The sequence below is a fragment of the Argentina silus genome (assembly GCF_951799395.1).
Source record: "Argentina silus genome assembly, chromosome: 11".
Classification (NCBI taxonomy): Eukaryota; Metazoa; Chordata; class Actinopteri; order Argentiniformes; family Argentinidae; genus Argentina; species Argentina silus.
The window spans coordinates 11,804,705-11,817,386 of NC_139665.1; the positions used below are offsets into that span (position 1 = coordinate 11,804,705).

At 44.5% G+C, this 12,682-nt stretch overlaps 2 protein-coding genes across 2 annotated transcripts in view; both read left to right on the top strand.

Moving 5' to 3' along the window:
* Window positions 1–894: 894 nt before the first annotated feature.
* Window positions 895–6,009, top strand: gnb3b (guanine nucleotide binding protein (G protein), beta polypeptide 3b; the record flags this gene model as incomplete). The annotated part of the gene is made up of 8 exons (XM_083679984.1): window positions 895–951; window positions 2,633–2,778; window positions 3,043–3,106; window positions 3,759–3,915; window positions 4,061–4,127; window positions 4,530–4,731; window positions 5,163–5,379; window positions 5,903–6,009. The coding sequence occupies 8 exons, from the start codon at window positions 895–897 to the stop codon at window positions 6,007–6,009; spliced, it is 1,017 nt and encodes a 338-aa protein (XP_083536110.1).
* Window positions 6,010–8,348: 2,339 nt separating this feature from the next.
* tpi1a (triosephosphate isomerase 1a) overlaps window positions 8,349–12,682 on the top strand; it is a 5,253-nt gene continuing 919 nt past the window's right edge. The window contains exons 1-5 of the mRNA XM_083679986.1: window positions 8,349–8,496; window positions 10,097–10,220; window positions 10,488–10,705; window positions 10,927–11,012; window positions 11,790–11,877. Coding sequence (XP_083536112.1) covers window positions 8,385–8,496; window positions 10,097–10,220; window positions 10,488–10,705; window positions 10,927–11,012; window positions 11,790–11,877 — 628 coding nt within the window. The 5' untranslated portion in view covers window positions 8,349–8,384. The remainder of the gene's footprint in view (window positions 8,497–10,096; window positions 10,221–10,487; window positions 10,706–10,926; window positions 11,013–11,789; window positions 11,878–12,682) is intronic.

A 12,682-nucleotide genomic window follows, 5' to 3' on the forward strand; every position in this document is an offset into this window, starting at 1 on the left:
AATCGGATGACAGGAGATTTGACTCAAGCTTCCCTTAAGATCTCCTGCTGGGACTTAAAGCTCTGTAGTGCCCAACACCCCCCCCCCCCCCCCCCCCCGCTCACAGCCGCTACCCCCATCTCCTGCCATCGATCAAACCACTGACTGCCTGCACGTACAGTGTCTTCTTTTAATGCTGTGTAACAGTCCATCTGTTTGGAATCTCTAGGTAATTTACATATTAGGTCACGCATACAGGTAATTGGCCTTCAATTAGAAAATCAGTCAGTATCCAATTAAGATGTATTAGGCGCACAGCTCACTAAGCAAACAGTACTATTTGAAAATTAAATTGATAGAAAAAAGGCTTTCAAATGTGGGGTATGGTATGGAGAAAAGGGGGTGCATGGGGATGGGTGCACTTAATTCGTTTTCTGTTGATCAAAACAAGCGATATTGAGGTACATACAGGAGCAATTCATTTGAGAGAAAATGGCTTGTTTGCAGAAATTGGCTCAAACGGCCAATATTCACGCAAAAAAAACTACTTCTAGAATGGCCTATATGTATGAAACACCAAGATGGTTGTCAAAGACAAGATGGCCGCTAATGTGCCTTAATCTTCCAAGCGCGTAGAGCTAAAAGGATACAGGGTTGGGACCAACTCAGTGTCGTCATATAAGCAAAAGTTTGTGTTGGTCTCTATCGTCCTAAAACCAGTGGCCCTTACATGTGTCCCAACACATTTATTTGAGTCCCATGTTTTAATCAATTATAAACATGTTGTAATCTCTATTTTACAATGAGGGGATTTCACTTTTCCCAATGCCCTGATTGGTGTATATGCAAGAAAAATGAAGTTTTCTTTATTTCTTTATTCACCTGTCTCTGTCACAGCCATAATCAACCGTTGCCATGGGTGAAATGGAACAGATGAAAAAGGAGGCCGAAGTCCTGAAGACTACAATTGCGGTGAGTTTTACCACACTTCACACACACACACTTACACTTCACACACAAGTCACTACAATTTACACACCAAAAGACATATGTGTCAAACATGTGTTTAATGTATAAGATGAGTGTGTGGAAAACAGTGAAAAATGTCACCTCTTGTCCAAAGTCATTAACTAAATGACCAACAAGGATATACCATGAGTGTTGATGCAGGTGTTGCACACATACAGTAGAACTGGTGAAGTATTGATTTCACTACACAGTGTAAAGGCCTATAAGACAAACACTGTGGTAAAGAACTAAGGGTATTCAAACACTTGGTTCCTTCCAGCCAAATGTTCATGCATATGTGAATGCTCCAAAGAACCCAGACCCCTCTGAAGTGAACCAAACTGAGACAATCTTGTGAGGTGAGGTCTGAGTTCAGTTCACTTTAGGGTTCACTTTCTGTTTGCTTTTATAGGGTGCAATGTGAGGGCAAAGCACTCTCAGTCCACTTGTCATTGGAACGCTCTGTCCAATCCTGGCATGACTCTCTTGACCCTCTGGGCTTGCCATACATGTCACATGCTCAATCAGTTTGCAATCTGCAAAGCAGTTAATTGGCTTGAGTTCCAGGGAATGATGGCGCTGTGAAAGCAAAGTGGACTGAGACCTCATTACTGCTGAAATAGCAAATCAGCAAGAGAACTAATGAAGTCCTCATCGAAACAGAAGGGCACTATGAATACAATAATAACTGTTACTTTTTTTCACATTTGGGTATTTTTGGGTCACTTAAAGAGGACTGAGTTCAGTTCTTTTAAAGACGATTATTTGTCAAAATAACCTGAATATTTTAATTACATTTATGGCATTTAGCAGACGCCTTTATCCAAAGCGACTTATAACAAATACATTTGTTTAAGTAAGTGAATCCTCTATCCATCAGTCATCATAAGATAAAGTAATCAATGCTCAGACCAGGGGCCATTGGCAGTCACAATGACAAGCTACCACCAGCACATTGACTTTAAACAAGATTAAACTAACTTACTTAGACTGGAGAACAGGCTTCACCACTCAATCCCAAATGTATTTTAATGAGTTCACAAAAGTCGACTAAAAGGGTGGAAACACCCTCAGAAGACTGAGTTTGGATCTTTTAAAGGGGACTATATGTGGAAATAACCTGAGGAGATCATTCTCAATGTCATGAAACCGCATGTGTAAGCAGTACCAGGTTCCTGACCTCCAGACAGGAAGCCTTCACTTGGTGTAATGGAATTACAGATTCGGCTCCACATAGGATGGGTATTTTCACATATAGTCCTATCCTATATAGTCACATACATATACAGCCCTACACACTCAGTCCTATTTAAGTGAACTAATGCATTAAAAAAAGTCAAAGAACTCAGTTATTTCTGTGTTCACACTGACAAGCAGACTGGAAGAGCTTTGCGCACAAAATTCCACCCAAAAAAGTGAAATGGACCTAAAGTGAACCGAACTTCACAAAGTGAGACCAGTCAGGAGATCGTCTCAATTGAGTTTGTTTCAGAGGATCTGGGTTAATTTCAAGCATTCACAAGCACATGAACATTTTGGCAAAGCGCCCCGAGTTTTAAAAGGGACCAAGTGTTGATAATATCCTATAATATGACAACTGAAACCTAACTCCTCTCCTGCCTGTGATTCTCCCTCCCACCACTAGGCGGCCCGCAAGGCAGTTGCTGACACAACCTTGGCGACTGTTGCAGCTGGAGTGGCATCTGCACCCCGTGTCCAGCTGAAGAACAGAAAGACATTGAAAGGCCACTTGGCCAAAATCTACGCCATGCACTGGTGCACTGACAACAGGTGAGGACAGAGGAACACATATATATATCTATACATATATTGTGATGTAGTAGTGTTGTGGTAGGGTTCTATCAACATTCCTTTTAAAGGTCTTCATTGTTAAAGATTTGTTATAACATCATGCAGACACATTCATACCTCATGCCTAAACCAGGGGAGGCTGGTGGAGGTAGAAATCGGAGGACAGGCTCATTGCCATGCATGGTATGGCCCTGTTCACTGTCCACACACCAGGCAGCTCTCTGACTAACCTTGTCTCTCCAGGCAACTGATCAGTGCATCACAGGATGGAAAGCTTCTTATTTGGGACAGCTATACTGGCAACAAGGTGGGCTATACCATATACAGCACTACTTTACTCCTTTAGTAGCACTACATAGACGTTCCACAGTTTAGGTTTAACTGTCTTCGTCCCCTCAAGTCAACATTCTACATATTCAATTCTCTTTCACACTCATCCAGTGCCAGGGGGGAATAAAGTCGCCCAAATGGTCAACATTCTAGAGTGCCAAGGGTGACTTTATTCACCAAAAATGCGTAAATTAGGATGCTTCATTTTGTAGCCAATTAAAGTATTGTTGCTAGGCAAGCACCACTTGGCAGTCTAGGTGGCTTCTTTGGCAGTTGGTGAGTTAAGAAGTAGCATTTACTGTATATTGCTTCTCACAAGGCTTGCATGCACTATTGCAGTGTATGGGCTTTACATTTACATTTACATTTATGGCATTTAGCAGACACCTTTATCCAAAGCGACTTACAACAAATCCAAAGCGACTAATCTACCTCATCTATCCATCTCTGATTGATGTGTGGCACCCATTTTATTTACGGAGTACCTGTGACTTCATGAGCCCCTCACATGCAACAAACTCACGTTCATCATTACAATCAGATTGTTTGGGAGCATGATCCTTATGACAGTTTACTAATGTCTGATCACACAAGTGAATTATTGACCATTCCTCTCTCTCACCATCTAGGTGAATGCCGTCCCCCTAAAGTCCTCCTGGGTGATGAGTTGCTGCATGGCCCCCTCTGGCAACTTGGTGGCCAGTGGAGGTCTGGACAACATGTGCACTGTTCACAACATCAAGGGTGCCACTGTGAAGACCCTCAGGGAGCTGGACGCACACTCAGGTACCAGAGTCTAATGCAACTCTAACATAAATTCAGGTGATGAATTGAAACCAATCTCATGAACTTGATGAATGAAACTCATTATAAATGTAAAAGACAATAACCTCCCTCTCCCTCTCTCTCTCTCTCTCTCTCTCCATCCCAGGTTACCTTTCCTGTTGCCGCTTCCTGAGTGACTCTGAGATCCTCACTGCGTCTGGTGACACCACCTGGTGAGCTACTCATACGTAGCCTTATAACCTCTAGAAGTAGCATTATAACCTCTAGAAGTAGCATTATAACCTCTAGAAGTAGCATTAAACCCTCTAGAAGTAGCATTATAACCTCTAGAAGTAGCCTTATAACCTCTAGAAGTAGCATTATAACCTCTAGAAGTAGCATTAAACCCTCTAGAAGTAGCATTTTAACCTCTAGAAGTAGCCTTATAACCTCCTAGAAGTACCATTAAACCCTCTAGAAGTAGCATTATAACCTCTAGAAGTAGCCTTATAACCTCTAGAAGTAGCACTACATAGATGTTCCACAGTTTTGGTTTAACTCTCTTCATCCCTTCAAGTCAACATTCTACATTTTCAATTCTTTTTCACACTCTCCTGTTCGCTCCCTTTCCGTAGCTGTCTGTGGGACTTGGAGACTGGCAAGCAGAAAATGCTGTTCACGAACCATACGGGAGACTGCATGTCCCTGGCCCTGTCCCCAGACCAGAGCTTGTTCATCTCAGGGGCCTGTGACTCCCATGCCAAGCTGTGGGACATCAGGGATGGAGGCTGCAAGCAGACCTTCCTGGGCCACACCAGTGACATCAATGCCATCCAGGCAAGATCACATGACCTACCAATGACACCAGGGGAGGCTGGTGGAGGTAGAAATCGGAGGACGGGCTCATTAGAAGGAGGATTCTGTTCCATGCATTACAATGAGCCCTACCTCCAATTTCTACCTCCGCCAGCCTCCCCTGAATGACCAGCCTACCCTATACCCTACCCACACATTTCCTACAAAACAGTGTGACTCACTCATTAACACTTAATAGATGAGCACAAACACAGTAGAATCTATCACTATGAATTTGTTTTCATTCACATAGCTGTACCCGCATCCACCTCAACGGATAAAGTAACCCTCAAGCTCGATCAATGACAAAAAAAGCAGGAAGCACTAATTGGTCCTAAATGATTCTTCCTCCTCCTCCTCCTCCTCCTCCTCCTCCTCTTCCTCCTCTTCCTCCTCCTCCTCCTCCTCCTCAGTTCTTCCAGAGTGGCACTGCTATTGTGACGGGCTCCGATGACCACACCTGCAAGATGTACGACCTGCGCTCAGACCAGGAGGTGAACCACTACAAGGACTCTAGTATCAACTCTGGAGTCACGTCACTGTCCCTCTCCGTGTCCGGGCGCCTCATCATCGCCGGATACGACGACTTCAACTGCAACATCTGGGACTCACTGAAGGCCGAGAAAATTGGTGAGCGATGGAGGGAGGGAGGGAAGAAGAGGGGGGAAGGAGAGGGAATGGGTGAAATAATGTGATAGGAAAGATGGAGAGAGGGAGAGGTAGAGGTAGAGAAAGGGGCAGATCAGGAGATAATGATGAGTGGATGAGTGAAACAGGGGCAGGAGAAGTTTGAGAGTTGTAAAAGAAGTATTGTATTAGGAAGTAATTAGAAAGTACTGGAGAGGGTTAGGAGAGGAGGGGCAGGGAAGGGGAAAAGCACAGTCTGAATTGGAAAGATGAGGAGAGATGTGGATTTAAGAAATGCAAGGGGTGAAATGTACTTAGGGAACTGAATATATAGAGATGTGTTGTCTTTGGTTGAGTGTCTCACTCCTCTCTGTGTCTCACTCCCCTGTGTGTCCCATTCCTCTGTGTCTCACTCTTCTGTGTCTCACTGCTCTCTGTCTCACTCCTCTGTGTCTCACTCCTCTGTGTCTCACTCTTCTGTATCTCACTCCTCTGTGTCTCACTCCTCTGTGTGTCTCACTCCCAGGTGTGCTGTCCGGCCATGACAACAGAGTGAGCTGCAACGGGGTGCCCGATGACGGCATGGGGGTGTGCACAGGATCCTGGGATAGCTTCCTGAAGATCTGGAACTGAGCTGGTCCTCCAGCGTCGATGCCGGGAGAGGGGGGAGGGGGGAGGCAGGTAGAGGAGGGGGGAGGGAGCTAGAGGAGGAGAGGAAAGGGAAAACAACACAAACGTCAGAGATATGGATGCCCTTTTTTGGGACTGGGGGGATATCAGGAGGAGGTTTGTCAAACCGTTTCATGTCTTTTTTGCCACTAGATCTTCCTCTCTCTCTCTTCCTCCTCCTCGTTTATGTATGGGAATATGAGAGGTGGTGAATGGGACTTGATAGAGCATATAAATGGCACTGGCAACAGTGCGAGATGCATCCCACTGCATGTACATGAGAGGTTATTGTTGAGACTATCAATATTGAGGCAATGACAAACACCAAAAATAGCATATTTTAAGTCATTATTTGAAATAATAAATGATTAATGAAGAAAATAAGCTCTTATTGTGTCTAAGATGAGAATGACAATTACACGTATAGATTTTTGACATGTGAAATAAATACATAATAATGTTGAACATGAATTGAGATTTAGCATGACAGGTCTATTTTTATTGTCTTTGAGATCTTTGACGTATAAAGCCCGCACTTATTAGGTAACAGTTGATATGTACATTTATTTGTATTTTCTAGGTAATATATTAGGGTGCAGAGTTGATGGACATTGCCATTCTGTCACACATATCCTGAGTATGTGGGCCACTGGAATACAACAGCTGCCATTTTGGGCCTATGATGATACATGCTGACCAGCAGCACTCCTCTGACTTTGCCCCCAAAATGGCTGCCGTCACCTTTCACCACTCAAATTCATGATGTAAAACATACTGAAACAAGGTTCAATGATGAAGACAGTCTATCACACACAACGCAGACTGGCTATTCTCTATACACTGAATGTACAGCGAAACTGAGTCCTGCTTCAGGGAAAAGGTTGTAGAAGTTGCTGAATGTATCAAATACCAGTACATTCCCTCCCAACTGCATTTTGTAGTACTTTTACACATCTGCAGGTTCACTGTAAAAATGCAATGTTTGCTGAAAATCTTTCTAATAAACATAGAATTCTGCATTACCACCACGTTGGAGTTTGTGTGTCTGACGTCTCACTGTCTTACTGTACTCTGGGGAAATCAGGGGAGGCTGGTGGAGGTAGAAATCAGGGGAGGCTGGTGGAGGTAGAAATCAGGGGAGGCTGGTGGAGGTAGAAACCAGGGGAGGCAGGCGGAGGTAGAAATCAGAGCCCAGGCTCATTGTAATGCATGGAATGGAATATGGAATGGAATATGGAATGGCGTGTGTTTGATACCATTCTTCATTCCATTCCATGCATTACAATGTGCCCGGCCTCTGATTTCTACCTCCGCCAGCCTCCACTGGCGTAAATGAAGGATGAAAGTATAAACATAAATGTGATGTTTCTAGAAAATTATATGTGGTAAAAAAATTACCTGATAATGTCCTACAATTATCAATAGTCCTGAACATAAATCAGTTGAAATGCTGCATATTGTTGTTAGTGAATCCTGGAAATGTTAACTAGTACTGCCAAAGCATTCAACACCCCTATCTAAAGAAATATATATCAGCAGCATATTTCAAGCGATTAAACATGGAGAAATGCCTTCAAATATGTGAGTGAACAGATTCCATATTTGATCAGATATAATCGTAGTCAGAGATGGGTGACTACGGTAGTAGTCTATGACAACACTATATGACCGTTGACTAAAGACCCATCTCTTTAGGGTACACTTGGGCTCTTACTCCTCAGACCTCTCCACCACCTAACACCCCACATTACCAATAAAACACCCTACATTACTGTGACTGCCGATGACACCATGGACGTTTTTACTAACGATGACTGTTGTATAGTTGATTCACTTGCTTACAAATGTACTTATTGTAAGTCGCTTTGGATAAAAGCGCCCGCTAAATGACTTAAATGTAAATGTAAATGAAGACATGCAACATTACACCATGGTTGAAAGGTAACGGAAGCAATTAGAAAATGAGTCTTATGATTGGCTGTATGCATTGTAAGCAGAGTGGAATCTTTATCGCTAGCCAGTAGGCAAAGAGAAGTGATCAAAGGGGGCGGCAACCGAAAACGATGGTTAGATTGACTATATAAGCCACTCTCTGACTAGGCGCGCAGCAACCAATAGTTGTGTACTACGTCATCGACTGCGCAGCCCTTACAGTAGATTGCTATAGCATATGCCGTGGTCCGCTGACACTAGCGAACACTTATCCAGGTGTTGTGAGATTTGTCCGGCGACTGCAATGTAGTCGACACGGAACGCGTCCAGGGTGTCTGTATAAAGCGCATCACCTCGGGCTGAAGGGTTTGTGTCGTAGTTGTCCAGGTATTCTTGACTATCCAACCATGTCGGCCAGGACATTTTTCGTCGGAGGAAACTGGAAGATGAACGGTGACAAGCAGAGTCTAGGCGACCTCATAACTACTCTGAATACCGCCAGCCTCCATGATGAAACCGGTAAACTATTTTTAATCCAAATGTAGCCTAAACTTTATTTGACTGTTTTTCAGTACTACTCTGTGAACAATGTTCCCATGTTGAAGGCCTGTACCGAGGGATGGAGAACTGAGCACTACGTCTAATAATGACACCATGACATTGGAGAGTTGATGTCACGTGAATCAGTTGACAGCTCCATCTATTTCTGGTGGGGTGGGGTGTGAGGAGGACGGGGTGGAAGGGGGTTCGGGGAGGGGGGGGGGATCAATAGTTAAACGTCCCGAAAATGATTTAGTTTACCCAGTTTTTCAATAAGTCTACCTTTCATAGGACAGAGCAGGCTGTCAGTAGGCCTAGGCCTGCAGCGAGAAGAAACTGCAGCAGCCAGATTGTTCGCCGCTCGCCCTGTATGATACAAGTGTGGGTGAATAGAAGCCTAGCCCCCTAAAAGCTTAACTCAACACGATCATAAACCAAGTTAGTTTATTCTCGTTAGTTGATCAACTCAAGCAGTAATCCACGCATGATAAGACTGTTGTTATGGTGGTGTCTCCCATTTCGAAGTTGGTCAAAATGCATGGATGGTAGAATATGTACATTTCATAGACATGAAGTAGGAAACCATATACAAGAAAAGAAAATGTGTGGATTTTTCTTCATCCTCTCCTGATTTAAGAATATATCATTTTCATGAACATGTCACGCTGGGCTAAAAAGCTATTGAAGAGAGAGAACCGTATGTATATCCAATATAAAACTAACTTTACTGAGGTTAACAAGTGAGTTTTAGCGAAATTAGATTTATAGAGATGTCATACGTATTGTTGCTGGGTCTAACTTCCACCCATCGGGGTAAGCCGACTATACTATACTGGGCTGTACAATACAACTATTGTAGTGTGTCTCAATGAAATTCAGCAGAATCCCTCGGTAAACCAAACCCAGTGAGTCATCCGGACTGCTGCTGAGTCTAAATCCCGCTCATAGGGGTCATTTACAGTATGAGCTAGGCCAAAAAGTCCACATATTGGGCAATACAAAAAAAAACGATTGTCGTGTGTCTCAATAAAAGTGTCGTGGAAAACGCACTCCTCCTTCTATCTGACTCCCTTTAGATAGATAGATAGATAGAAACTTTATTTATCCCAGGGGGAAATTCAGGTTCCAAGTAGCGTACAGACATAGAGGTATCACACATAACATACACATACAACATCAGCAGGATTGTAAACAGGCGAGGTGCAGTTGTAAAAGTCTTTGCAGTTAGGTGAGGTGCAAAAAGGTAAGGCAGACAGTGCAATTATAGGACAGTGCAATTATAGCATTAAATACTAAATACTAAATATGGGCTATGAACCCATCCTCCGATTTCCACCTCCATCAGCCTCCCCTGATGTGATGCATGTGTTAGTAGTCAGTGGTCTGACCTTTTCAACTCATTTTTTCCTTCCTTCTCCCTTTCCCTCCAAACTCATGACCTTGATGAATGGAAATCATTAGAAATGTAGAAGACAATAACGTCCCTGTTCTCTCTTTCTCTCTCTCTCCCCCTCCATCTCCCTCCCTCCTTCTCTCTCTCCCCCCTCTCCTTCTCTCTCTCTCTCTCTCTCTCTCTCAGAGGTGGTGTGTGGAGCCCCATCCATCTACCTGGACTACGCTCGCTCCAATCTGGATGCCAGGATCGCCGTGGCCGCTCAGAACTGCTACAAGGTGTCCAAGGGCGCCTTCACTGGCGAGATCAGGTACTGCACCACTCCAGCACACGTCAACACAACTGCAGGCAGGATCTGTGAAGAAGCTTATCGTTTATCATTTCTTTTTGACTACAGGACGAGAGAAGTAGTCCATTTGTTTTTCAGTTGAATAAACGAGTCTTCTTTCGTTTGAAATAGTGGTCACTTGACACAGCAGCTGTTTTGCTGTTGTTTGAGGTATTGAGTCTCTCTCTCTCTCTCTCTCTCTCTCTCTCTCTGTATCTATCTATCTCTATATATCTCCCTCCCTCCCAGCCCAGCGATGATCCAGGACTGCGGGGTGGAGTGGGTGATTCTGGGACATTCCGAGAGGCGTCACGTGTTCGGGGAGAGCGACGAGCTGATTGGTCAGAAGGTGGCCCACGCCCTGGAGAGCGGCCTGGGCGTGATCGCCTGCGTGGGGGAGCAGCTGGAGGAGAGGGAGGCCGGGACCACAGAGGAGGTGGTGTTCTCTCAGACCCAGGTCATCGCAGGTGACCCAGAGAATAGCGTTTTCCCCTTTCCAGATGAAAATGTACCTTGCATGTCCACCAGGGGGTGGTGGTGGTGGAGGTAGAAATCAGAGGATGATTGTCGCGTTTGATACCGTTCCTCATTCCATTCCATGCATTACAATGAGCCCCGTCCTCCGATTTCTACCTCCACCAGCCTCCCCTGCTGTGTCTTCCTTTGTCTTAACTGAGTTGTGTTGCAGATAATGTGAAGGACTGGGGCAAGGTGGTGCTGGCTTACGAGCCTGTGTGGGCCATCGGTACCGGCAAGACAGCCACACCTGAACAGGTACGACTCAACATCTTTACAAACATATTTGTCTTCTTTTATATTTGCCTTTTTTTATTTTTTCCCTAGACATGTAATTTTTGTAATTTTCTCATGTCTGCAGAAGCAGCTGGCAGTATGAACCTTTTAAACACTGACCTGACCTCATGTTAAAAGGCATTTACAGAAAGGAAAAAGATAATTAATACAGTAGTTATGGTCAATTACACAGTCATTGTTTTAATTTCATAATAATAAACCATTTTGTTGAGGCCAGCACCGTGGTCCTACTGAGTAGAAACACGTGTTTGATACCATTCCTCATCCCATTCCATGCATTACAATGAGCCCGTCCTCCGATTCCTACCTCCACCAGCCTCCCCGGCCCTTTATGTTGGCATGGCTTCCCCTTTATCATCCTCCTCAGCCGTCAGCTGAGAGAGATATTCCTGTGAAGCTCATTGTGTTGCGTCCGTCTATGAAATGTGCTCTATAAATAAAGTTTGATTTGATTTGATTTGACAGAACTTTGGGTGCCTGAAGTGAAACCCATTCTAACCCTCTGACAGAGCCCCTCAAGCCCGGTCAGAATCAGCAGAGGTCTTTGTCCGGGATAATTCACCCGTTCTGGCTAACATATGCAACTGCGTTTGCTTATCGAGGTCGAAAATATATTTTCGTGAAGTTATGAATTTTCGTGTTTTCGATTTTGTGTCACGTAGAAAGCCAGCATTGAAAGGAGCCTTAAAGCGTAGAACTCAGGTTTAACTTCTGACCCCCCCCCCCCCCCTTCCATAGGCCCAGGAGGTTCATGAGAAGCTGAGGGAGTGGATGAGGGCCAACATCTCAGAGAGCGTGGCCGACTCTGTCCGCATCATCTACGGAGGTCAGTGGAGGAAAGAGTCTGACCCTGTCTCTCTGACACTGTCTCTCTGACTGTCTGATTCTGACACTCTGAGTCTCCAGGGCTACTGTATTACTGAAAACCCACCTGTTCTCCCTGGTCTTTTCATAACCCCCATGTCATTGATGCCCCCCCCCCCCCTCCAGCCCCCTCTAACTCCACTAGTCGTCTGTCCCCCCCCCCCCCTCGCCCACCCCTCCTCTTTTGCCTCTCTAGTCTATCTATGTTTGTCTCTTTCTTTTCTTTCTCTGTGCTGTTCAATTCTCTTTGTAAAGCATCTCTGGGTCTTAGAAAAGCTCTTTTATACGTTTGATGTATTATTACTGCACCCTGTGGGAGACACACACACGTACTGGGCTGAATAGAACGACAGAATCCCCCAAAACACATCCTTCTATACATGAACATGTCTTTGTCCTTCCCTCCGCTGTAAGAATGCAGCTTTGCCTTACTTTTCAATGGAGTAGTCAGTGGAGCAGCAGAGTGAAAGACCCTTTTAACCACAGGTCTGTGTTGTCCTTTAAGGAACGTACTAACTCACTAGTTCTCACAGAGACATTTAGTTCCATTTTATTTTGTGGTTTTTCCCTGTACTTGTACGATGTCCTTGAGTCCAAGAAAGGCGCTTTTAAATCAAATCTATTATGAAAAACCTAATACACACACACAAACACACATGACCTCCCTCCAGGGTCGGTGATGGAGGGCTAACTGCAGGGAGCTGGGCTCCCAGAACGAGACACACACACACACACACACACAGTGTTTCATGCCCTCCCTCCCCTCT